The sequence below is a fragment of the Microcebus murinus genome, chromosome 19 (assembly GCF_040939455.1).
Source record: "Microcebus murinus isolate Inina chromosome 19, M.murinus_Inina_mat1.0, whole genome shotgun sequence".
Taxonomy (NCBI): domain Eukaryota; kingdom Metazoa; phylum Chordata; class Mammalia; order Primates; family Cheirogaleidae; genus Microcebus; species Microcebus murinus.
In genome coordinates this window covers 28202012-28227593 of record NC_134122.1, presented here as the reverse complement: position 1 = coordinate 28227593, position 25582 = coordinate 28202012, and the positions used below count along the sequence as shown (strand labels likewise).

Here is a 25582-nt window from a genome sequence, read left to right as displayed (position 1 = left end):
GCGATTATGAATTGTGCTGCTATAAACATTCGAGTGTAGGTGTCTTTTGTAGAGTGTCATTGGATCTTTTGGGTAGATGCCCAGTGAAGGAAGCTGAATCGAGCTGTCCCAGGGTCAGATTGGCTGAGACCCCAAGTTAGCAGAACGGGAGCCCATTGTTTGTTCCCAGGATTAGCAGGAAGTGGCTTGTTGACCAGCTGAAGGAACTGTTTCTCCAGGCAAATGGCCAAGAACCTATGGCCTTGCATGCAAGCCAAGGTTGCCTGGTAACCAGCACGCAGTGCTAGGCACTTGCAAGATGGTCGAGAATTCAAGGTCTCGCACTGGAACCAAGATTGTTTGTTATCCGAAAGTGGTGCAAAACATCAAAGAGATCTCTTGTAGAAGGCCATGCTTTTTGCTTTGACTGGAAAAGCAGGTGTTGTTGGCCGTGGGAAGTCACGTGCCAAAAAGTAGCTGAGAAAGTAGCTGGCATGAGAAAATAGCTGTGGGACACTTGCCCAATTAAACTGTATATAATAAATTGACCAGCACTTTTTCAGTGCTGCAGTCTGAAACCGTCTCTTGTCTCTGTGTCCTTTTTTTTCCTGGGGCTCCAGCCAATTCTGTCTGTATGCATCTTAAGTATATGTTCTGTGTATGTCACCCCCCGTTCTGTAATCGGGCCACGACCGCCCAGTAGTGGGATTGCTGGATCAAATGGTAGATCCACTTGTATCGCTTTAAGGTATCTCCATATTGCTTTCCACAGATGTTGAACTAGTTTGCAGTCCCACCAGCAGTGTAGGAGTGTTCCTCTCTCTCTGCATCCATGCCAGCATTTATTGTTTGGGGACTTTTTGATAAAAGCCATTCTCACTGGAGTTAAGTGATATCTCATTGTGGTTTTGATTTGCATTTCCCTGATGATTAGAGATGTTGAGCATTTTTTCATATGTTTGTTGGCCATTATTCTGTGTTCTTTAGAAAAGTTTCTGTTCAAGTCTTTTGCCCACTTTTGATAGGGTTGTTTGTTTTTTTCTTATTGTATTTGTGAGTTCTAAGTATATTCTAGTTATCAGCTCCTCATCAGATGTGTAGGATGCGAAAATTTTCTCCCATTCTGTAGGTTGTCTGTTTACTTTCATGACTATTTCTTTGGCTGTGCAGAAGCTTTTCAGTTTGATCATGTCCCATTTATTTATTTTTGTTGCTGCTGTGATTGCCTTTGGGGACTTCTTCATAAACTCTTTGCCTAGGCCGATGTCTAGGAGAGTGTTTCCAACATTTTCCTCTAGAATTCTAATAGTTTCATTCCTTAGGTTTAAGTCTGTTATCCAGCGTGAGTTGATTTTTGTGAGAGGTGAAAGGTGTGGGTCCTGCTTCAGCGTTCTACAAGTGGCCATCCAGCTTTCCCAGCACCATTTATTGAAAAGGGATTCTTTTCCCCAGCGTATGTTTTTGTCTGCTTTGTCAAAGATTAGATGGCTATATGAGGATGGTTTTATATCAGGATTTTCAGATCTGTTCCACAGGTCAATATTCCTATTTTTGTGCCAATACCAGATTGATTTAATTATTACAGCTTTGTAGTATAGTTTGATATCTGGCATATTAATACCTCCCATTTTGTTTTTTGTTGCCTAGAATTGCTTTTCATATTTGGGGTCTTCTTTGGTTCCAAACGAAGCGTAAAATTATTTTTCCTATATCTGTGAAGAATGATGTTGGGATTTTAATAGGTATTGCATTGTATCTGTAGATCAGTTTGGGTAGTATAGACATTTTAATGATGTTGAGTCTGCCAACCCACGAACATGGGTTCCACCTGTTCACATCCTTTGCTGTTTCCTTCTTCAGTGTTTCCTAGTTCTCCCTGTAGAGGTCTTTTACCTCCTTGGTAAGTATGTTCCTAGGTACTTTATTTTCTTTGTTGCTATTGTGAAGGGAATTGAGCCTTTGATTTGGTTCTCAAGTTGAGTGTTGTTGGCGTATATGAATTCCTCTTATTTCTGTATATTGATTTTGTATCCTGAGACTTTACTAAATTCATTTATCAGTTCCAGGAGTTTTTGGTTGAATCTTTGGGGTTTTCTAAATATAATATCATGTCATCAGCAAACAGTGAAAGTTTGATCTCTTCTGTCCCAATTTTGATACCTTTAGTTCCACTTTCCTGTCTGATTGCTGTAGCCAGGACTTCCAGCACTATGTTGAATAGAAGTGGAGATAGTGGGCAGCCTTGTCTGGTTCCAGTTCTAAGTGGAAATTCTTTCAATTTTTCCCCATTCAGTATGATGTTGGCTATGGGTCTGTCACATATGGCTTGTATCATTTTTAGGTATGTCCCTTGTATGCCTATTAAGTGTTCATATCATGAAAGGGTGCTGAATTTTGTCAAAATCTTTTTCTGCATCTATTGAAAGAATGATGTGGTTGTTGTTTTTGCTTCTGTTTATGTGGTGAATTACACTTATAGATTTACGTATGTTGAACCATCCCTGCATCCCTGGGATGAAGCCCACTTGGTCGTGATGGATTATTTTTTTGTTAAGTGTCTGGATTCGGTTAGCTAGGATTTTGTTGAACATTTATGCATCTATATTCATTAGGGATATTGGTCTGTAGTTTTCTTTTTTTGTTGCATCCTTTCCTGATTTTGGTTTCAGAGTAATATTCGCTTCATAAAAGGTGTCAGGGAGGTTTCCATTCTTCTCTATGTTGTGAAATATTTTCTGCAAGATAGGCACCGGTTCTTCTTTGTAAATGTGGTAAAATTCGGGTGTGAAACCATCTGGATCAGGACTTTTCTTTTTAGGGAAACTTTTAATTGCTGTTTCTATTTCGGCTCTTGATATTGGTCTGTTCAGGAATTCTGTTTCTTCCTGGTTGAGCCTAGGGAAGCTGTGTGTTTCTAGAAATTTGTCCATTTCCTCCACATTTTCCAGTTTGTGTGCATAAAGGTTTTTGTAGTATTCGTAAATTATATCTTGTATCTCCTTAGGATCAGTTGTGATATTTCCTTTTTTGTTCCTGATGGAGCTTATTAGAGATTTCTCTTTTCTACTTTTCATTAGCCTAGCCAATGGCATGTCAATTTTGTATATTTTTTGAAAGAACCAACTTTTTGTTTTATTAATCTCCTGTATAGCTTCCGTGTTGTCCATTTCATTTAGTTCTGATTTGATCTTGATAATTTCACTTCTTTTGCTGGGTTTGGGGTTGGTCTGTTCTTCTTTTTCCAGCTCTTTGAGTCATTTCATTAGATTGTCTATTTGTTATCTTTTTGACTTTTGGTTATAGGCATTTATGGAGATAAACTTTCCTTTCAATACCACTTTAGCTGTGTCCCAGAGGATTTGATAACTTGTCTCTCCATTGTCATTTTGTTCAAAGAATTTTTTATTTCCATCTTGATTTCTTCATTTATGAAGTAATCATTTAGTAGGAGGTCATTTAATTTCCACGTGTTTGTGTAGAAATGTGAGTTTCTGTTAGGGTTGATTTCTACTTTTATTCCACTGTGATCTGAGAAGATACATGGTGTGATTTCTATTTTTTTAAATTTCTTGAGGCTTACTTTGTGTCCCAAGATATGGTCAATCTTAGAGAATGTCCCGTGGGCTGATGAGAAGAATGTACATTCAGTGGATTTTGGGTATAATGTCCTGTAGATGTCATTTAGAACCAATTGTTCTAGCGTTTTGTTTAAGTCCATTATTTCTTTATTAATTTTCTTTTTGGAGGATCTGTCTTGTGCCATCAGTGGGGTGTTGAAATCTCCGGTGATTATGGAGTTGCTATTAATCAATTTGCTTAGATCCAGTAAGGTCTGCTGTATGAATCTGGGTGCACCTAAGTTGGGTGCATATATATTTAAAATTGTTATCTCTTCTTGTTGAACTGTGCCCTTCACCATTATATAATGACCCTCTTTGTCTTTCACTAATTTTGTTGGTTTAAAAACTAAATCGTCTGAAATTAGAACGTCAGCCTTCTTTTGGCTTCCACTTGCCTGGAATACTGATCTCTTTTACTTTTTTTACTTTTTAGTCTATATGCATCCTTGCAAGTTAGATGTGTTTCCTGAAGACAGCAGATACTTGGCCTGTATTTTCTTATCCATTCAGCCAGCCTATGTCTCTTGAGTGGTGAGTTTAAGCCATTCACATTTATTGAGAGAACTGATACGTGAGGTAGATTACTGTTCATTCTGTTGGGTTGGATATTGTTGCTTTGATTTCTCTCTTGAGCCATTGTAATATCTGGCCTTTAATCTTTGGGTTTTGGTTATTTTTATATTCGCGAGTTTTTATTATGCCGCTCCGTGCATAACACTGTATTGAGTACTTCTTGTAGGGCTGGTCTTGTCTTAGTGAATTCCCTGAGACTTTGCTTATCTGAGAACGTCTTAATTTCTCCTTCATATATAAAACTTAGTTTTGCAGGGTACAAGATTCTAGGCTGGGCGTTGTTGTGTTTCAAAAGTCTGAGAATGGGGCCCCAGTCTCTCTTTGCTTGAATTGTTTCAGTTGAGAAATCTGGCATTATTCAGATCGGTTTTCCTTTGTATGTAACTTGTTTCTTTTGCCTTACAGCTTGTAGGAATGTCTCTTTTGTTGATATTTTGATCAGTCTGATGACTACATGCCATGGTGTTTTCCTGTTTGCATTGTATCTCCCAGGAGTCCTTTTGGCCTCTTGAATTTCTAATTCTAGGTTACTAGTTAGACCTGGGAAATTTTCCTCAATTATTTCTTCAAATAGCTTATCCAACCCTTGGGTTTTTTCTTCCTCCTTCTCCAGAATCCAGTGGACCCACAGGTTATTTTTCATCGTGTAATCCCACAATTCTTGTAAGCTTTGCTCTTGTCTCTTATTTTTCTGCTCTAACTCTGTGATTAAGTTATTTTATTGAAAGGAGTTGTCTTCAATCTCTGAGATTCTTTCTTCTGTTTGGTCCACCCTATTTTTGAGGCTTTCCACTGTGTTTTGAATTTACCTGAATGAATTCTTCATTTCCAGGATATCGGATTGATTCCTCTACAAGATCTCGATTTCCTTAGTGAATCTTTGTTCCAAATCCTGTATCTGCTTTGTAGTTTCCTTGTGTTGGTTATCCATTTTTTCTTGCATATCTTTGAGCTTTCTTACAATCCAATTTTAGAAATCTTCTTCTGTCATTTTAGTGTTTTGGATTTGTTCAGTCTCCGTTTCTTGAGAGCTGGTGTATCTCCTAGGGGGAATATTTTTGGTTTGATTTTTTGAGTTATGCTGGGCCCTCCCCATCAGGATCAGTTGCTGGAGCTCAGGCCTCCTCTCTTTTGTAGTTTCTTGATCAGCCACTGGGGGAGCTCTTCCACCACACTTGGAAGGTTCCCCTGATGAGAGTAGTAGCCTGCCTCTGACCGGGCAGGAGATCCAGTCCCAGCTTTGTGTTACTACACAGGCCTAGCGGATTCTCCCTAGATCTGGGGGAGAGTGGGTTTTCTTGTCTCGCCCACCTCCAGGGGTGGAGCCTACCACTTTTGGCAAGAGAGATGCGGGCTGAGGGGAGGAGGTAGCTCCCCAGTCTGCTCTGCACCCCGTGCCCCAGTGGCTGTAACTCCCCTCAGCTGTTAGACTTCTCAGTAGTTTGTTGATGGAGCCAGGCCTGCCGAGCCGATTGCAGATTGTGTAGGGGCGGAATTTGCCAGGAGAGATTCTAGGCTGGGCGGCAGAGGGGGGCTTGCCCCCCACATCGTATGACGACTGGGCTGTGGACCCCCTCAATGGTGACTGCTCACTTGCAGGGCACCAGTACTGGGGGTGACTGTTTAGGGTGCGGCAGGTGCCAGGTTGAGAGCCTGGATCAACAGGATGTCCCGTAGCCTCTTCTATGCCGCCTGCCCGACCGCCTGTTCAGCCAGAGCCCTTGCTCTTACTGACCCGCCCTGTGCAGTCTTATTCGCCTGGGGCAGTTCCAGCTTAAAGCCCCTGACTTAGTCCTGCTGGTTACCAGAGGCCAGGCATCTAATTGCCTCCCCTATCAGCTCAGTTCACTTTCCTCCCTCTTGGAGCCATCCTAGCACGAGGCTCAGGGGAGTTCAAGGTGCATTACCCGGATGACGGTACTTTCCAGCACCCTCTTCTCCGGCCGAGATTTTGCACCGATTCAGACAGGTCCCTGGCTCAGTGGGTGTGGAGGTCAATGGGGAAGCAAGGAGTTCTCCTGTGGGTCTGATCCCACTTCACCCCCTGGCCCGGTGAGCCGGCGTCCTCCCACGCGCCCTATTGTTTGCTTTGAACTCTCCAGAGAACGCAATCTTATCTCCAGACCACCGTGTTTTTCCTTTTATGAGAGTCCCTTGCTGAACCTCTGTGGATTCTCCATGCTGTCCTTGTAGTGGGGAGATCTACTCGCGTGTAGGAGACCAGGATCTATGGCTCCTTTTCTGGGAGCAGGAGTTGGGGGGTTATCTTTACTCCACCATTTTTCTGTTCCCTAAAACTTCTTAATCGTTCATGATGTCTTGTAGCGTGTCCAGGAAGATGTCCTCCCTGGCCTGCTGAAGTTTGCTCTCCTTATCCCAATCCTCCATTCCCCCCAGGTGCCTCCACGGTCCCACAGGCTCAGCCTTCCTGCTTTCACTGTCGTAGTGGAAGAATTCCTGGTCATTGAGGAAGCCGATGGCCCAAAACTTGGGGTAGCCTTCGAGAGCCCAGTGTAGAGATAGGTCAGAGAGTAATGATCTGCTAAATAGGACAAGACTCTGAGGGATGGAGTCCTCACAGGGGAGTCCAAGTATGGGGCAGCAGAGGGCCAGGTGGGAAGACCTGGCCACTGGGCCTCCCCCTCCCCAGCTCTCTGCCCTCAGTCAGCCTCCCACCACTGGAGACTCACTCAAGAGAACAGGCTGTTTCATTCTGGGGATGGCATTGCAGGGACCATCCTGTGTCTTCACTATGTTGTGTCCTCTGTGTGGCACATAAGAGGATGATATTTCTTTGCCTGTGTGTATACATATTGAGACTCCGTGACTGAGTTTTGGCTGAAGGGAACGTGAGTGGAAGGGATGTCTTTCTCCTGGTCCAAGGCTCTAGGAGCTGACTTGGCCCCTCTATCTCACTTCCCTTTAATGGTGGCTGTGGAGGCCACAGGATACAACAGAACAGTCATAAGATGCAAAGCCTGCATCCCTCAGTCACCCTGTGGAGGAGAGGAAAGTGCTTGATCTGCATTGAAGTTGCCCTGGGCGAGAAATAAACAGTGTTATGCAAATCTGTCCAATACATATAGTTAGAAGGCATAGGAGGAGAATTTACTAGAAAACTGAAGAAATGACCCAGAATGGATCAGCCTGGGGTAATACTAAGATTGATCTTAGAATTGCCAGGTTTTCTATAAATGCAGCTAAAAAAAAAAAGAAAAAAAAACAGTAGCCGGGATTGGTGGCTCAGGCCTTTAATCCTAGCAGTCTGGGAGGCCGAGGCGGGTGGATCGCTGAAGTCAGGAGTTCGAAAGTAGCCCAAGCAAGAGTGAGACCCCTGTCTCTACTAAAAATAGAAAGAAAATAATTGGCCAAAGTGAAGAAAAAATTAGCTGGGCATGGTGATGCATGCCTGTAGTCCCAGCTACTTGGGAGGCTAAGGCAGAAGGAATGCTTGAGCCTAGAAGTTTGAGGTTGCTGTGAGCTAGTCTGATGCCATGGCATTCCAGCCTGGGAAACATAGTGAGACTCTGTTTCAAAAAAAAGAAAGAAAAGAAAGAAGAATTTCTAGGGCTGTACCTTTCATTTTGGTACAAGACAAGGGCTGGGAGAGGGAGATATTTCCATAATTAGTTCCATAATTAATTTGTGATATAACTGACCAGGGTGTTACACATTTTGGATTCAATATGGAATATTCTTGGTTCAAGTACTGAATACTCCTGGCTGTGTGTGAGCTGAGTTAGGTGATATCCCTGGAAAACCATCACTGTCGTACACTCGGGAATCCCAGCTGCATCAGGGACTCCTCCCAGCCCATCAGTCCTGTTCTTCACCTTCCTTCCAGGTCTCTCCAGTCCCCACTCTTGCTCCTCACTCACCAGCTTGTGCCTCCTGGGGGACTGCAGGACCCAGAAGGAGCAGCAGAGACAGAAGGACAGGCACCATTGTTACCACTGTTCCTGGCTGAAAGGTTCTCAGGTTCTGGGCAGGAAAGACAGGTTTTTCCCTGGGTCATGGGGCCCTGCCCAGGGGAGGAGAATCTACAGGCCAGTGGGAGTGCCAGGATGGGCAGTCAATTATGTTTGCGATGATGAACGATTCTTAATGATAAGAAATTAGCACAAATACTGTTTTCAGGCAGTAGTTGCTCAGGGAAATGGAAGGACGGCAACCTGACATTGGTTACAGGGCCAGATTTGGGCTGAACACATTGACTGTGCAGAGGTCCTGGGGGATTTCTGGCGGGCATGGTGTGCAGTGACAGGTAACACAGCTGGCTGAGAACTGTCTTGTGGTGGACTAGGCAAAATGTTCCCTGAGGGAATGGTCTAGGTCCCCAGTGGCTGATCCTATAGGACAGAGTGAAGAAGATGAGGTAACTAAGGTCCAAGGACTGGGAAGTTTGATTCCAGAAGTGGTAGAAAATGTAAAGCAAAAGAAAATAAACTCAAATGCACAAATCAGTGACTCATATTGCAGTCTGAATATTGATCAATTTCTGAAATAGCGCAGAAAAAATCTTTTATCTTTCATAGTTGCTGGAAGGAAAGAGATAAAAGCCACAAATAAAGCCCTATTATGAAGACCTAAATAGCTGGGTGTGGGTCAGGTACTTGTAGGGTGCACCTGTGGTCTCACCTACTGAGGAGACTGAGGTGGGAGAGTCTTGAGTTCAAGCCCACCCAGCCTGGGATCACTAGTGACACCCTCATCTATGAAAAAAAAAAATTATGTATATGTTAAAGCAAAAAACTCCCGTCAGTAATATAAAATTAGAGTTATGCAGTGGGGAGTGGGGAGTAGGTAATTGGCAAAAACCTACCTAAGGGGTACAATGAACATTATGTGGGTGATGGGTACACTTATAACCCTGACTCCAGCATTACAGAAGTGATCCTTGTAACCAAAACATTTGTAACCCTGTATTACTTTGAAATAAAAAAAAAATCCATAATCAGAATAGAACATGGAAAAACTACCAAAACCTAATCCATCTAATAACACACTGTGATTCACACAGTGTTGTCCATCTTATATGATTGGTACTGATGGCGGATGTTAACTAACAAAAGCTTCATGGAGAAAGATCTCCAGTCTGGGAAGCCATCAGGAAAGGCATCATGGGAGGGGGGTGAACAGAATTGGTGTTGGCAGATGGGGCCCAATTTCATAGGGAAGTGGAGGGTGTCTGTCCTGTTCCTTTCTCTGTCCCCTGTGCTTGGCAGAAAGAAGACCATTGATAAGCACTAATGAAAATGAATGAGCAAGGACAAAAAGAGAGAGACCAGACACATGTGAGGGTTGTTGAGGACAACTGGGTAGAAACAGAGTTGATGAAGATGATTGATTGGTGGGGTTGTGGGGTGATGAATGCAGAAGGGAGGTTGGCATCAGATTGTGGAGAGCTCTGGTCTGTTGCCATGTCCATTGTCATGTGATAAACGGGGAGCAGTCTGTAATTGTGTCCTTTCCTTCAGGACTGGTCTCTGGCTGCCCCATTCCTCTAGGTGAGCGGTTCTCAATGTTTTTGTGACTAGTGCTCGTTTGCCAATTATTCTCAAGATAATTTTTAATGCATAACATAAAACTCATAGGATACAGACCCAGCCAGTTTTCTCCAAGCATGGTCTTTCCATGAACTTTTGGAGGATGGTGGGCTGTTCCCAGAGGGGTTCCCCAAGCACAGAGTGACATGCTATTCTAAAGGGACTGAGGAATTATTAATGAGGGAGATAATTTGTGACAAAGAGCCTCTCTAGGTTAGGGCTTCATCAAATTGCACTTGGAGTTGGCCCTGCCTGTGGGACAATATGGAGGGGACCCCAGAAGAACCCACATGGGCTTCTCTGGACACCTTAATTGTTTTGGTGATGCTCAGTGGATGCCTGTGTCCCAGCCCTACTCTCAGGTCACCTCCCTTGTCAGGGCCCTGTGACTCTCCCCTCTCAGCTGCCTCACACCCACCTGGTGAGGAAACTTCTTCTGACCTCTTCTTCGTGGCCAGCTGTCTTAGGCCTTCCTGTCTCCTCTGAAGTCTCAGTCCCTACAGGAAGTTTTCTCTGATGTCTGGGTGGCTCTGGGCCCCTGTCCTCCTCCCCATACCTGGTCATGCCTAGGGGCTTCCTAGCTTTCCTTCCCCTCATCCTTCTCTACCCATCTCCCCTGTTGTAGGTGAGGCCAGATTTCACTCTCACACTCCAGCCTTCCTCAGCCCTGTACGGTTCACATCAACTTTGATTTCCTCATTGATCTGAAATGTTTATCCTTTCTCTTTTATTTGTAGGAGGTGTCTTCATATGTTAAAATATCAACTGTGATATTTTTTCCTACTTGACAATTTTGTCTTTTTTCCCTGGGGCTCCTCTACTGTCCAGAAAGGAATTTTTGTGCCAGAAGAGGGGAATGTGGATTTTAGGTAGACTAAAGGAATAATTTTCTAGCTTTGATTCTGATATTGGAGCTAAAGGAGTAAGAGAAAAAACAGTCATAGCCTTCAAAGTTAGGCGTTCCGGAAAGATAAGATGATTGAGTCAGAATTTTGATGGCTGGGAATGGTTTCTTTCAGGATCTCAGCTAGGAGGACAGATTTCGGAGTAATCTGGGGTGGGAGGTGTAGGAAGTTCTTGTCCTTCAGAAAGAAAACACAAATAGGCAAATGACACTTAGTGAAAAGGTAAGGTGTGAGAGCTCTGCTCTATTTTTGCAGTTGAAACCTGTGTGTGGCAGTTGGTGACTTAGCTGAACAAACAGAATCACAGGGATTTGGCGAGAGTCTAAGAAGTTCAGGGCCAGTTCCTGCTTCCTTGAATTGTGCCCCCGGGGGCTCTGGGTTCTCAACTAAGCTTTGCTGTGTGGTTCAACGTCAACATGCTGTGGAGCAGCTGGAGTGTAGGGGGATGTCTTGCAGGGAATTCTGGGGAAACTGAGGCACAGAAGAGCCTTGATTTTGTTTTGCAAAAGATGCAGAGGTTGCATAATTCTGGGTCATCACAGGGAGAGGGGCCATGGCCACATCTGTGGATGTCAGCAGTGGAAGCCTGGACAATACCCAACGGACCATTGGTTTAAGTCACACTTGGGATGGCCCAGGTCAAGGTGCCCAGGACACATGGCTTTGAGTAAAGACCTGGAATTTGGGAAGAGTTGAAAGCTGAGGAGTAGGAGGAATGGTGAAGCTGGGTCTCACTTTGAAAGTATTCCTAAATGAAAAACACCTGTGTGTGTTGTGCTGGGCAAGTTTATTGTTTATTAGTTTCTATAGATTGGACACAGGGGCCGTGATTAGCAAGGTGAGGCAATGTGGCTGTGAGAGTCAGCTCTGTGCCCGGCGTTCCCACTCCTCTCTGCGAGTCCCCTGACTGCCTGTCCCGTGCACTGCTCCTGGGCCATGCCAATGCCACTGAAGGTGTCTTGTGTAGTTTGGCTCTCTCATGACAGGCTGAAAGGTCAGATACTGGGACTGAGTCCCCCCACTGCCCCAAGCCCCTGTGTCCTGCCTGCCATTGGAGGACACCCTGTGGGGCTGGGCCAGGGCACTGTGCTCCGCTTCAAAGTAATCAAAATTCTTCCTTTGGGGACACCCTTACCAGCAGGGAGGACACGTAAATGCACCCTCTGCTGGGAATGATGTCACCCCCTGGCTTAGACTCCTCCACCTCACACTCCAGAGTCCATAGCACACTAGTTTCTTGTGGGAATATGCCATAGGTGTTGCATATGTAGATAAAGCCCTCTTTGGTCTTGTGGCTGGTGACTACCAAGGAGGGAGGATCTGTGGGGGGATGGAGGGTGGACACTGAGGGACGAGGGTGACTTCTCCTGGCCCATGTCTGTTCCCACTGCCCCTCCCTGGATGTCAGGGTTCAGCAGAGCTCTAAGTCTGTACCTCCCTCCCCTAGGAAAGGGGAGGTAGGGGAGGGCTGAGGCTTCATTGGAGCCTTCCCTGCTGGATCATGGAATGTCCCTGGCTCCTCTCCTCCCTGTCCCCACTCCTAGTGTGCACTGACTTGTGAAGGCACCCACCTGATATGCCCATGTTCCTCCCTGTGTTCTCCCCTATCTCAGTGGCTCCCAGATCCCTCCTCCCTGAGCCTGAGCCTAGCTCCTTGGAGCAGCCTGTGTCCCACGGTCTCATCCCTGCTCCATCACACAGTCCTGCTTCTCACTACCTCTCAGATCAAGTCTCAGCACGTGGTCACAAATTGTGGTCACAGTGGCTGGTTCTGCTCCTTCCAGGGCAGACATTTGACACACCTGCCTTCTCTCCAACACCAAGACAGGTGGCATCTTTGTAGAGAGAAGCACCACTGGGATTTAGAATCTGAAATATGGACTTTGTGTCCAGCTCTGCGCTTAAGGACAGTGTTAATGTAACCTCAGCTTCCTGTCGTTAGCCACATCTATCAATTGTGGCATATTTAGGGAAGCTGCCATTGAACTGATGTCTTTTTCTCACCCATCCTTTCTAAAATTTCGATGCAAATTTTTTTATGAATCCCATGTCATGTCTTTCGAGGGAAGGAAGTTCCTTTCACCTCTTGGGGGTGTGAAGGACATGCAGGGATGGATGTTACCAGCCTGAGATGTTTCTTAGCTCCTAGCCTGAGGCCACCTTGGTCTGTCTCAGCTCAGTTCTGGGAGGAAGGAAGCTGTGATTACCTTACTGGTCCAGGATATGCCTGCTGTAGTTCAGGTACCTCTGCAGGATGCTAGGACACTCCACCTGCAGGTACGCCTTGGCATTCTGCACATAGGGTTCCCACTTCTTCTTGGTGTTCCAGGCTGCCGCGTTCAAGGGGACCCAGGCTGGAATTTCTTTGTTGAATTCAATGATGTCCTCTCCATTGTAGGTATACTTCCAGAATGCTCCACTGCTTCTGTTATTCTGCAGCTCACAACCGAACTTTCCCTGAAAGGTGTGAGACCCTGAAGCCTCCCGAAAACCAGAGGAAGCCAGTCAGCCTGGTGCCAAGTCACTGAATGACTCTTCCTCTTATGCATTTTCAACTCAATAAGAGGCACGGTTTCTGAAATCTAAGCATGCAGTCCCTTTATCCTGGCAAATAGTTTACTACCTGGACATACAGCAGGCAGAGGGGGAAACCTTGGTTTGGAATTTCAGGCAGTCTGAGGTGAGACGTGTTCTTCCCAAGCAGGGAACTTGAGAGAGATACAGAATATGGGCAGATTTCTAGCCCTTCTCCGGTGTACCTTCTAGTCAGAGACTTTTCTAGATTTATGTGAGTGCCGAGGATCCTGTCACAACCACCCAAAAGTGCACTTCAAAATTCAATAGAAATTATTAATGGTTTCTTACAGATTATGGGCATCTCTCCTTTTCCCTAGGTGGAATTCATAACATCACTTGATGAAACCTAATTTGATCACTTTTCCCTCCTTTCCAGTGGTTGATATCTTTATTCCAAACTTCTAAAGCTCCAACCCTTTTGCCTGTTAGCAACAACTCTCAGACACTGACCTCCTTCGGGCAGAGTGACACCACTTCTTCACCGTGATTGTAAGAGCAGGTGTTTATCTAACACTGGTCAGTGCTGTTGGCACAGGCTGAGAGCTGTTAAGCTACATGGGCTCAAATCTCAGATCTCTCTCCAGGCCCACCTGGCTTGTAAAATGACCTTGAGCCAGTAGCCTCTCTGTGCCTCTCTATGCTCCTTGTGAAAAGGCAGTGGCAAAGTACTAACGTGGAGGTGATTTTGAGCATTTATCATGTGAGTACCTGAGCCTGGCACATAGCAAGTGTTGAATAATTGTTAGCTCCTATTAATTTATTATGCCCTGTGTTTATTTCTTCATCCTCTTTCCTAATAGCTATTCACTTTGACATTTGTATTCCAGTCAATGAACAACCCCTCAGTCTCTTTTCTGGGCACCTGTGCCTCCCTCTCCTATTTCTGACACGTGGCCCAGGCCACTTTCCTTACCAAGACTTCCCATCCACCACCCGATTTCTGCACAACTTTTGTGTCCGTTTGCAAACCATTACATTCCATTTAGCTGCTTGGTATTTTGTACTCAGAAGCCCACATTTAACACCACCCTATAATAATTTAACATCCAAAGTCGACCAGGCCTGGGACTGGCTGCTTAGGGAGGCAGGCAGTGTGTTTGGGAGAAAGAGCACCAGGCTGGGGCACAGGGACAGGTCTCTGTGCTGGCTGTGCCCCAGCTCCCCACACCACACATGCTCGACTCTTCCTGTCTGTTCCATATGGACAGGGACATCTTTATGGCTCCATGTAACTCTAGCAGTCTGTGGTTGTAAATCCAGCACTTCCTGAGCTCCCAGTGTGGGCTATGGTGTGTGGTAGTTTTTCTTTCTCTATTCATTCAAAATATTTCTATTGCGTTAATGCAGGCTGCACCCTGTCCTAGGTGATGGGATACAAGGGAGATTGAGACAGTCTGTCCTTCATGGAACAGACACATTTTATAGCATCTCTTGGAGGTAGGACCCAGTGTTTCAATTTTTGCAGATTTAGACCAGTTAATTAAGGAACCTGTGTACTGTCAACAGCTAGTCGAGGTTTGACCCTGTTAATCCAGGTGTGACTGATGCCAAGGGTGCCTCACTGTGGACCCAACACCCTGGTCAGGGGTGAGTGTGGGACCTTCTCCAGTGGCGTCAGCCTGAGACAGGTTGGGTGTGGAGTAGAGAGGTTAGAGGTTCCAGGATAAGGCGTGACTCTGACATCTCTCCTGATGTGCACTGAGGCCTGGGGTGAGGATGGGGAGTACTGGGGCGGAAAGGAGCACCTGCAGTGTTATGAGGGAAGGTGATGTGTTCATGCATCTTTCCTTGTGCCTCCTGTTCCTCATTTGGACAGGGACCATTTCCATCCCTCTGACCCCTTGCCACTGCCTCTGAGCTAAGACCCTTCACCCAGCCGTCTGTTGTGCACTGACCATTGCTGTCGTCATAATACTCCATGATGTCTTGCAGCCTGTCCAGGGCTCTCCCTGGGCTGCTGAAGGTTGCTCTCCTTATTCCAATCCTCCATTCCTTCCACGTGCCTCCATGGCCCCACAGGCTCAGCCTTCCTGCTTTCACTGTCGTAGTGGAGGAATTCCTTGTCATTTAGGAAGCCGACGGCCCAAAGCTTGGGGTAGCCTTCCCTGGGCTTGGACAGCCCAGTGTAGAGAAAGGTCGGAGAGTAATGATTTGTAAAATAGGAGAAGAGTATGAGGGGTGGGGTCCTCACAGGGGAGGCTGCAGAGGGTCAGGTGGGAAAACCAGGCCACTGGGCTCCCCCTCCCCAGCTCTGTGCCCTCAGTCAGCCTCCCACCACTGGAGCCTCACTCAAGAGAACAGGCTGTTTCATTCTGGGGATGGCATTTGAGGGACCATCCTGTGTCTTCACTATGTTGTTTCCTCTGCTTGGCACATAAGGGGATGATATTTCTTTGCCTGTGTGTATACATATTAGGGTCCCGTGACTGAGTTTTGTGTGAAGGGAACGTGAGTGGAAGGGATGTCTTTCTCCTGGTCCAAGGCTCTAGGAGCCGACTTGGCCCCTCTATCTCACTTCCCTTTAATGGTGGCCCTGGAGGCCACAGGATCAAACAGAACAGTCATAAGATGCAAAGCCTGCATCCCTCAGTCACCCTGAGGAGGAGAGGAAATTGCTCGATCTGCATTGAACTGGCCCTGAGTGAGAAATAAATAGTGTTATGCAAACCTGACCTATACATATAGTTAGAAGTTATAGCAGTAGAATTTACTAGAAAACTGAAGAAATTACCCAGAATTGATCAGCTTGGTGGAATACTAAGATTGATCTTAGAATTCCCAGGGTTTTTATGAATGCAAAAAAAAAAAAAAAAAAAAAAAAGAACAAAAAAGGAGAAAAGAATTCCCAGGGCTGTACCTTGCATTTTGGTATAAGAGAAGGGCTGGGAGAAGAAGATATTTCCATAATTAGTTCCATAATTAATTTGTGTTATAACTGACCTGGGTGTTACTAATTTTGGTTTAATATGGCAGATTCTTACTTCAACAAGTACTGAATACTCCTGGCTGTGTGTGAGTTGAGTTGTGTGATATTTCTGGACACCCATCACTGTCGTACACTCGGGATTCCCTGCTGCATCAGGGTCGTCTTCTCCCATGCCACCTGTCCTGTTCATTACCTTCCTTCCAGACCTCTCCAGTCCCTATCCTTTCTCTCCACTCACCAGCTTGGGCCTTCTGGGGGACTGCAGCACCCAGAAGGAGCAGCAGAGACAGCAGGACAGGTACCATTGTTACCATTGTCCTGTCTGGAATGGTTTGAGGTTCTGGGCAGGAACCACAGGTTTTTCCCTGAGTCGTGGGGCCCTGCTCAGGGGAGGAGAATCTACAGGCCAGTGGGATGCCAGGATGGGCTCCTCTCCTAACGCTGAGGACAGAGGACACAGGAAGCAGGCTGGGCATAGGTTGTGGTCACTGGGTCCACAGACAGAGTTCAGATTGAGAGCTGAGACAGCTGGTCTCGGGACTGGGGCATGGTGTATGTCTCAGGTGGAAGGATGTCAGTGGGCTGTAGCTGTGTGTGGCAGGGGACAGATGGCTGGGATGTATGCCACTCTCCAAGTCTATGATGACATCCTCATGGGGTGAGTATAGGAATTAGGGTGTTGTCAGTCTAGATTTCATCCTTCCTCTCTGGAAATGCTCTCAACACATCCAAAACCTGGACATCAGAAGATCCCAGCAGGGGTGGGACGATCACTGTCTCCCACCCTACCCTGACCTGGCTCTGTGTGGAGGACATTCACATCTCTCCCTGCTTGCCATCCTATGCTTGGGGAATCCTGATCTTCCATCATGGGAGAGGAAGTAGCTAGACTCCCCCTTTTGTAGCCTCCCTTGCTATAGAAGGACCAGGTGTGCACATGGCGTGGGTTCAGCAGGCAGGAGCTTTTGCCCTGCACACTGAGTCAGGGTCAGGGAAACAGAGAAGCAGGCACTGTGGACAATCCCTTCTGTTGCTCTTGGTGGTGGCCCCAACAGCCAGCTCCTGGGGGCAGCGGGGCAGCAGTTGACATGGGGACGTCCAGTGTCTTGTTCATGATGATGGCATATTGGTCCTTGCCATGGCATCTGGTGCCCCCTGCTGCCAGCTGCAGTGTGTTTCCAGGACTAGTTGTGGGGTGTGACTTTGTGCTTCTGCCTAATTCTGAGTCTGTAATAGTGTCCTTTCCTTCATGACTGGTCCCTGGCTGCTCCATTCCTCTAGGTCTGGGGTTCTCAATCTTTTTGTGCCTAGCGCTCCCTTTGGCAATTATTCTGGAGATAATTTTTAATGCATAACATAAAACTCATAGGATACAGACACAGCCAGTTTTCTGGAAGCTAGGTCTTTCCATGAAACTTTGGAGGACGGTGGGCTGTTTTCAGAGGGTTTCCCAAGCACAAAGTACATGGTATTCTAAATGGACTGAGGAATTATCAAAAAGGGAGATAATTTGTGACAAAGAGCCTCTTCAGGTTGAGGCTTCATCAAATTTCACTTGGAGTTGGCCCTGCCTGCGGGACGGGACAGTGTGTTTGTGAGCAGGAGGGGACCCGGGAAGAACCCACATAGGCTTCTTTGGACCCCTTAATTGTCATTAGTGATGCTGCATTCAGCATCGCAGCATGCTGCATTCAGTGACGCAGAATGCTGCGTTCATTGTCTGAACTCGAGACCTACTCCCAGGTCACCTTGCTTGTCAGGCCCCTGTGACCCTCCCCTCTCAGCTGCCTCACACCCACCTGGTGAGGAAACTTCTTCTGACCTCTTCTTCTTGGCCAGCTCTCTTAGGCCTTCCTGTCTCATATGAAGTCTGAGTCTCTCCAGGAAGTTTTCTCTGATGTCTGAGTGGCTCTGGGCTCCTGTCCTCCTCCCCAAACCTGGCCATCCTTGGGTCTTCTGAGCTTTCCTTGCCATCATCCTCCTCTACCCATCTCTCCTGTTGTAGGCGAGACCAGATCTCACAGTCCGGCCTTCCTCAGCCCTGGAAGGTTCACATAGACTTTGATTTCCTCATTGATTTGAAATGTTTATCCTTTCTCTTTTGTTTGTAGAAGGTGTCATCATATGTTAAAATATCAACTGTGATATTTTTTCCTCTTGACAATTTTTGTCTTTTTTCCCCTGAGGCAGCTCTACTGTCCAGATAGGACTTTTTGTGCCAGAAGAGGGGAATGTGGATTTTATGTAGACTAAAGGAGTAATTTCCTGGCTTTGATTTTCAACTTGAAGCAGAAGCAGTAAAAGAAAAAACAGTCATAGCCTTCAAAGTTAGGCTTTCAGGAAAGATAAGATGATTGAGTCAGAATTCTGATGGCCAGGAATGGTTTCTTTCAGGATCTCAGCTAGGAGGACTGATTTTGGAGTGATCTGGGGTGGGAGGGGAAGGGAGTTCTTATTCCTCCAGAAAGAAAACCACAGTCCTAGGCCAGTTATGCTTAGTGAAAAGGTAAGGTGTGAGAGCTCTGCTCTATCTTTTTGGTTGAAACCTGTGTGTGGCAGTGGGTGATTTAGCTGAACAAAGAGAATCACAGGGATTTGGCGGGAGTCTAAGAAACTCAGGGCCAGTTCCTGCTTCCTTGAGTTGTGCCCTCGGGGGCTGAGGGTTCTCAACTAAGCTCTGCTGTGTGTGGGTAGAGGCCAACATGCTATGGAGCAGCTGGAGTGGAGGAAGATGTCTTGCAGGGAATTCTGTGGAAACTGAGGCACAGAAGAGTCTTGATTTTGTTTTGCAGAAGTTACAGAGGTTGCAGAATGCTTGGTCATCACAGAGACCAGAGAGTGGCCATGGTCACATCTTTGGATGTCAGAAGTGAAAGCCTGGACAATTCCCAATGGACCAGATGGTCTAAGTCACACTTGTGATGGCCCAGATCAAGGTAACCAGGAAACATGGCTTTGATTAAAGACCAGGAATTTGGGAAGAGATCAATGCTTAGGAGTAGGAGGCATGGTGAAGCTCACTCTCACTTTGAAAGTATTCCAAAATGAAAAACACCTGTGTGTGTTGTGCTCGTCAAGGTTATTGTTTATTAGGTTCTACAGGTTTGAAACAGGGGCCGTGATTAGCAAGGTGAGATGACGTGGCCATGAGAGTCAGCTCAGTGCCCAGCGTTCCCACTCCTCTCTGGAAGTCCCTCGCCTGTCTGTCCTGTTCACTGCTTCCGGGACTTGCCGATGCCACTCAGGGTGACTTGTGAGAGAGCCACTCACTTGGCTCTCTCACTACAGGTAGAAAGGGTGGCTACTGGGACTGAGTCTCCCAGTGTCCCCAGCCCCTGTGTCCTGCCTGCTGTTTGAGGGCACTGAGAGGGGCTGGGCCAGGGTACCGTTCTCCGTTTTGCAGTAATAAAATTCTTCTTCCTTTGGGGGCACCCCTACCAGCAGGGTGGACACGTAAATGCAACCTCCACCAGGAATGATGTCACCCCCTGGCTTAGACTCCTGCACCTCACACTCCAGAGTCCATAGCACACTAGTTCCTTGTGGGTAGACGTTATAGGTGTTGCATATGTGGATAAGGCCCTCTTCGGCCTGGCGGCTGGTGCCTGTCACAGAGGGAGGATCTGTGGGGGGATAGAGGGTGGACACTGAGGGACGAGGGCGACTTCTCCTGGCCCCTGTCTGTTCCCACTGCCCCTGCCTGGATGTCAGGGATCAGCAGAGATCTAAGTCTGCACCTGTCCCCACTTCCCACTGCCAGGAAAGCTTCACAGAGATGGGGGAGGGCTGAGGCTTTTCTCAGGCCTTACCTGCTGGATCATGGAATGTACCTGGCCCCTTTCCTCTCTGCCCCCACTCCCAGCCTACACTGATTTGTGAAGGCGCCCACCTGCGATGCCCACGCTCTTCCCTGTGTTCTCCCCTATCTCAGTGGCTCCCAGCTCCCCCTCCCTAAGTCGGAGTCCAGCTGCTTGAAGATGGCTGAGTACCACAATCTCCTCCCTGCTCCATCACACAGTCCTGCTTCTCACTACCTCTCAAATCAACGTTTCAGTTCGTGGTCACAAATTGTGGTCACAAATTGTGGTCACAGTGGCTGGTTCTGCTCCTTCCTGGGCAGACATTTGACACACCTGCCTTCTCTCCAACACCAAGACAGGTGGCATCTTTGTAGAGAGCAGCACCACTGGGATTTAGAATCTGAAATATGGACTTTGTGCCCAGCTCTGCCTCTTAAGGACAGTGTTAATGTAACCTCAGCTTCCCATGATTAGCCTCATCTGTCAATTGGGGGAAATTTAGGGTAGCTGCCATTGAACTGATGTCTTTTTCTCACCCACCCTTTCTGAAATTTCGATGAAGAATTTTTTTGGCTCCCATGTCATGTCCTTGGAGGGAAAGATATTCCTTTCACTCCCTAGGGGTTGTGAGAGACATCCGGGGATAGAGGTAACCAGCCTGAGATGTTCCCTTAGCTCCTAGCCTGAAGCCACCCTGGTCTGTTTCAGATCAGTGCTTGGGAGCACGAAGCGGTAAGCACCTTGCCGGTCCAGGATATGCCTGCTGTAGTTCAGGTACCTCTGCATGATCCCAGGACACTCCTCCTCCAGATACTCCTTGACATTCTCCACATAAGGTTCCCACTTCTTCTTGGTGTTCCAGGCTGCCGGGTCCAAGGGGACCCAGGCTGAGGTTTCTTTGTTGAATTCAGTGAAGTCCTTTCCATCATAGGCATACTTCCAGAATGCTCCACTGCTTCCATTATTCTGCAGCTCACAACCGAACTTTCCCTGAAAGGTGTGAGACCCTGAAGCCTCCCCCAAACCCAGAGGAAGCCAGTCAGCCTGGTGCCAAGCACACTGAATGACTCTTCCTCCTATGCACTTTCAACTCAATAAGAGGAACAGTTTCTGAAATCTAAGCATGCAGTCCCTTTATCCTGGCAAATAGTTTACTACCTGGACATATAGCTGGCAAAGGGGGAAACCTTGGTTTGCCATTTCAGGCACTCCGAGATGAGACGTGTTTTTCCCAAGCAGGGAACTTGGGAGAGATACAGAATATGGGCAGATTGCTAGCCCTTCTCCAGCTTACCTTCTAGTTAAGGTCTTTGTTAGATTTATGTGAGTACCGAGGATCCTGTCACAACCACCCGAAAGTGCATTTCAAAATTCAATAGAAATTACTAATGGTTTCTTAGAGATTATGGGCATCTCTCCTTTTCCCTAGGTGGCATTCATAACATCACTTGATGAAACTAATTTGATCACTTTTCCCTCCTTTCCAGTGGTTGGTATCTTTATTTCAAACCTCTAAAGCCCCAACCCTTTTGCCTGTTAGCAACAACTCTCAGACACTGATCTCCTTTAGGCAGAGTGACACAACTTCTTCACTGTCATTGTAAGAGCAGGTGTTTATCTAATACTGGTCAGTGCTGTTGCCACAGGCTGAGAGCTGTCAAACCATGTGGGCTCAAATCCCAGATCTTTCCCCGTGCCCACCTGGCTTGTGTGATGACCTTGAACCAGTAGCCTCTCTTTTACCCCTTGTGAAAACGCAGTGGGAAAGTACTAACATGGGGGTGATTGTGAGCATTTATCATGTGAGTCTGAGCCTGGCACATATCAAGTTATTTATATATATAAATGTTAGCTCCTATTGATTTCTAATGTCCCATCTTTATTTCTTCATCCTCTTTCCTAATAACTATTCACTTTGACATTTGTATTGCAGTCAATGAACAACCCCCCAGCGTCCTTCCTGGGCACCTGTGCCTCCCCTCTCCTATTTTGGACACATGGCCCAGGCCACTTTCATTACCAAGACTTCACATTCCACATCCTACCGATTTCTGCAGAACTTTCCTGTCTGTTTGCAAACCATTCCATTCCATTTAGCTCCTTGGTATTTTGTACTCAGAAGCCCACATTTTAACACCCACTCTATAATAATTTAACATCCAAAGTCCGCCAGGCATGAGACTGCCTGCCTAGGGCAGCAGAGAGTGTGTTTGGGAGAAAGAGTACCAGGACATTGGGACAGGTCTCTGTGCTGACTCTGCCCCAGCTCCGCACACCACACGTGCATAACCCTTCCTGTATCTGTCCACGTGGACAGGAACATCTTTATGGCTCTTGTAACTCTAGCAGTCTGTGGTTGAAAATCCAGCCCTTACTGAGCTCCCAGTGTGGGTTATGGTGTGTGGTAGGTTTTCTTTCTCTATTCATTGAAAATATTTCAATTGAGCAAACGTTGGATGCACCTTGTCCTAGGATGTAGGATACAAGGGACATTCAGACAGATTGTTTTGTTCTCCATTGAACAGACAATTTGTACAGAATCTCTTGGAGGTAGGTCCCAGTGTTTCAGTTTTTGCAGATTTAGACCAGGTAATTAAGGAAGCTGGGTACTGTCAACAGCTAGTGTAGGTTTGACCCTGTGAACCCAGGTGTGACTAATGCCTTGATTGCCTCACTGTGGACCCAAAACCCCTGGACAGGAGTGAGTCTGAGACCTTCTCTACTGTGGTCAGCCTGAGACAGGTTGGATGTGGAGGAGAGAGGTCAGAGGTGCCTGGGGAAGGCGTGACTCTGGCATCTCTCCTGGTGTGCACTGAGGCCTGGGGTGAGGATGGGGAGCACCAGGGTGGGAGGAAGCAGGTGCTGGTGCGGTGGGGATGGGCATGTGTTCATGCATCTCTCCTTGTGCCTCCTGTTCCTCATTTGGACAGGGACCTTTTCCATCCCTCTGACCCCTTGCCACTGCCTCTGAGCTAAGACCCTCCACCCAGCCGTCTGTTGTGCACTGACCATTGCTGTCATCGTAATAGTCCATGATGTCTTGCAGCGTGTCCAGGAAGATGTCTTCCGTGGCCTGCTGAAGTTTGCTCTCCTTATCCCAATCCTCCATTCCTTCCACGTGCCTCCACGGTCCCACAGGCTCAGCCTTCCTGCTTTCACTGTCGTAGTGGAGGAATTCCTGGTCATTGAGGAAGCCGGCGGCCCAAAACTTGGGGTAGCCTTCACTGGGATTGGAGAGCCCAGTGTAGAGATAGGTCAGAGAGTAATGATCTGCAAAACAGGAGAAGACTCTGAGGGGTGAGGTGCTCACAGGGAAGTTCCACTCTGGTGCTGCAGAGGGCCAGGTGGGAAAACCTGGCCACTGGGCCTCCCTTTCCCAAGCTCTCTGCCCTCAGTCAGCCTCCCACCACTGGAGCCTCACTCAAGAGAACAGACTGTTTCATTCTGGGATGGCATCTGAGGGACCATCCTGTGTCTTCACTATGTTGTTTCCTCTGCTTGGCACATAAGAGGATGATATTTCTTTGCCTGTGTGTATACATATTAGGGTCCCGTGACTGAGATTTGGCTGAAGGGAACGTGAGTGGAAGGGATGTCTTTGTCCTGGTCCAAGGCTCTAGGAGCCGACTTGGCCCCTCTATCTCACTTCCCTTTAATGGTGGCCCTGGAGGCCACAGGATCAAAAAGAACAGTCATAAGATGCAAAGCCTGCATCCCTCAGTCACCCTGTGGAGGAGAGGAAAGTGCTTGATCTGCATTGAACTTGCCCTGCGAGAGAAATAAACAGTGTTATGCAAATCTGTCCAATACATATAGTTAGAAGGCATAGGAGGAGAATTTACTAGAAAACTGAAGAAATGACCCAGAATGGATCAGCCTGGGGTAATACTAAGATTGATCTTAGAATTGCCAGTTTTCTATAAATGCAGCTAAAAAAAAAAAGAAAAAAAACAGTAGCCGGGATTGGTGGCTTAGGCCTTTAATCCTAGCAGTCTGGGAGGCCGAGGCGGGTGGATCGCTGAAGTCAGGAGTTCGAATGTAGCCCAAGCAAGAGTGAGACCCCTGTCTCTACTAAAAATAGAAAGAAAATAATTGGCCAACTAAAAATGTAGAAAAAATTAGCTGGTCATGGTGGCCCATGCCTGTAGTCCCATCTACTTGGGAGGCTGAGGCAGAAGGATTGCTTGAGCCCAGGAGTCTAAGGTTGCTGTGAGCTAGACTGACACCAAGGCACTCTAGCCTGGAATACAGAGTGAGACTCTGTTTCAAAAACAACGATAAACAAAAAAGAATTCCTAGGGCTGTACCTTTCATTTTGGAATAAGACAAGGGCTGGGAGAAGGAGATATTTCTATAATTGGTTCCATAATTAATTTGTGATCTAACTCCCTGGGTGTTACAAATTTTGGATTTAATGTGGCAGATTCTTGGTTCAAATACTGAATACTCTTTGAATACTCTTTGAATACAGATTCAAATACTGAATACTCTTGGCTGTATGTGAACTGAGTTGGGTGATACCCTGGACTCCCATCACTGTCGTACACTTGGGAATCCCAGCTCCATCAGGGGCTCCTCCCAGCCCATCTGTCCTGTACTTCACCTTCCTTCCAGGCCTCTCCAGTCCCTATCCTTGCTCCCCACTCACCAGTTTGTGCTTCCTGGGGGAATGCAGGACCCAGAAGGAACAGCAGAGACAGCAGGACAGGTGCCATTGTCATCATTGTTCCCGGCTAGAAGGGTCTGAGGTTCTGGGAAGGAAACACGGGATTTTCCTTGGGTCCTGGGTACCTGCCCAGGGGAGGAGTATCTACAGGCCAATGAGAGTGCAAGGAAGAGCTCCTCCCGTAATGGTGAGGAAACAGGCCACAGGAAGCAGGATAGGCAGAGGTTGTGGTCACTGCGTCCACAGACAGAGTCTGCAGATTTAGAGCTGAGACAGCTGGTCGCAGGACTGGGGCACAGTGTATGTCTCAGGTGGAAGGATGTCAGTGGGCTGGAGTGGCTGTGTGTGGCAGGGGACAGAGGGCAGGATGTGTGTCAGCCTCCAAGTGTATGATGACATCCTCATGGGGGGAGTATGGGAATTAGGGTTTTGTCAGACTAGACTTCATCCTTCCTCTCTGGAAAAGCTGTCAACTCGTCCAAAACCTGGACATGAGTAGATCCCAGCAGAGGTGTGACCATCACTGTCTCCCACCCTACCCTGCCCTAGCTGTGTGTAGAGGACAATCACATTTCTCCCTGCTGAATTTCTATGCTCAGGGAATCCTGATCTTCCATCATCAAAAAGGAAGTAGCTAGACTCCCCATTTTGCAGCCTCCATTGCCATAGAAGGACCCGGTGTGCACATGGCATGAGTTCAGCAGGCAGGAGCTTTTGTCCTGGATATTGAGTCAGGGTCAGGGAAACTGAGAAGCAGGCACGGTGGACAATCCCTTCTGTTGGTCTTGGCAGTGGCCAGAACTGCCAGCTCCTGGGGACAGCGGGGCAGCAGTAGCCATAGAGCATCCAATGTCCAGTCCTTGGTGATGGCATATTGGTCCTTGCCATGGCATCTGGTGCACCCTGCTGGCAGCTGCAGTGTGTCTCCAGGACTAGTTGTGGGGTGTGACTTTGTGCTTCTGCCTAATTCTGAGTCTGGGCTCTTTGTCC

General features: G+C 47.1%; 1 protein-coding gene across 1 annotated transcript; it reads right to left on the bottom strand.

Moving 5' to 3' along the window:
- Window positions 1–6473: 6473 nt before the first annotated feature.
- Window positions 6474–24666, bottom strand: LOC105868217 (zinc-alpha-2-glycoprotein-like). The gene is made up of 4 exons (XM_075994851.1): window positions 24575–24666; window positions 22936–23196; window positions 12836–13097; window positions 6474–6711 (listed from the first exon to the last, which is right to left on the bottom strand). Exons 1-4 carry the CDS (start codon window positions 24648–24650, stop codon window positions 6474–6476), a joined length of 837 nt encoding a protein of 278 aa, XP_075850966.1. The 5' UTR covers window positions 24651–24666.
- Window positions 24667–25582: the final 916 nt, after the last annotated feature.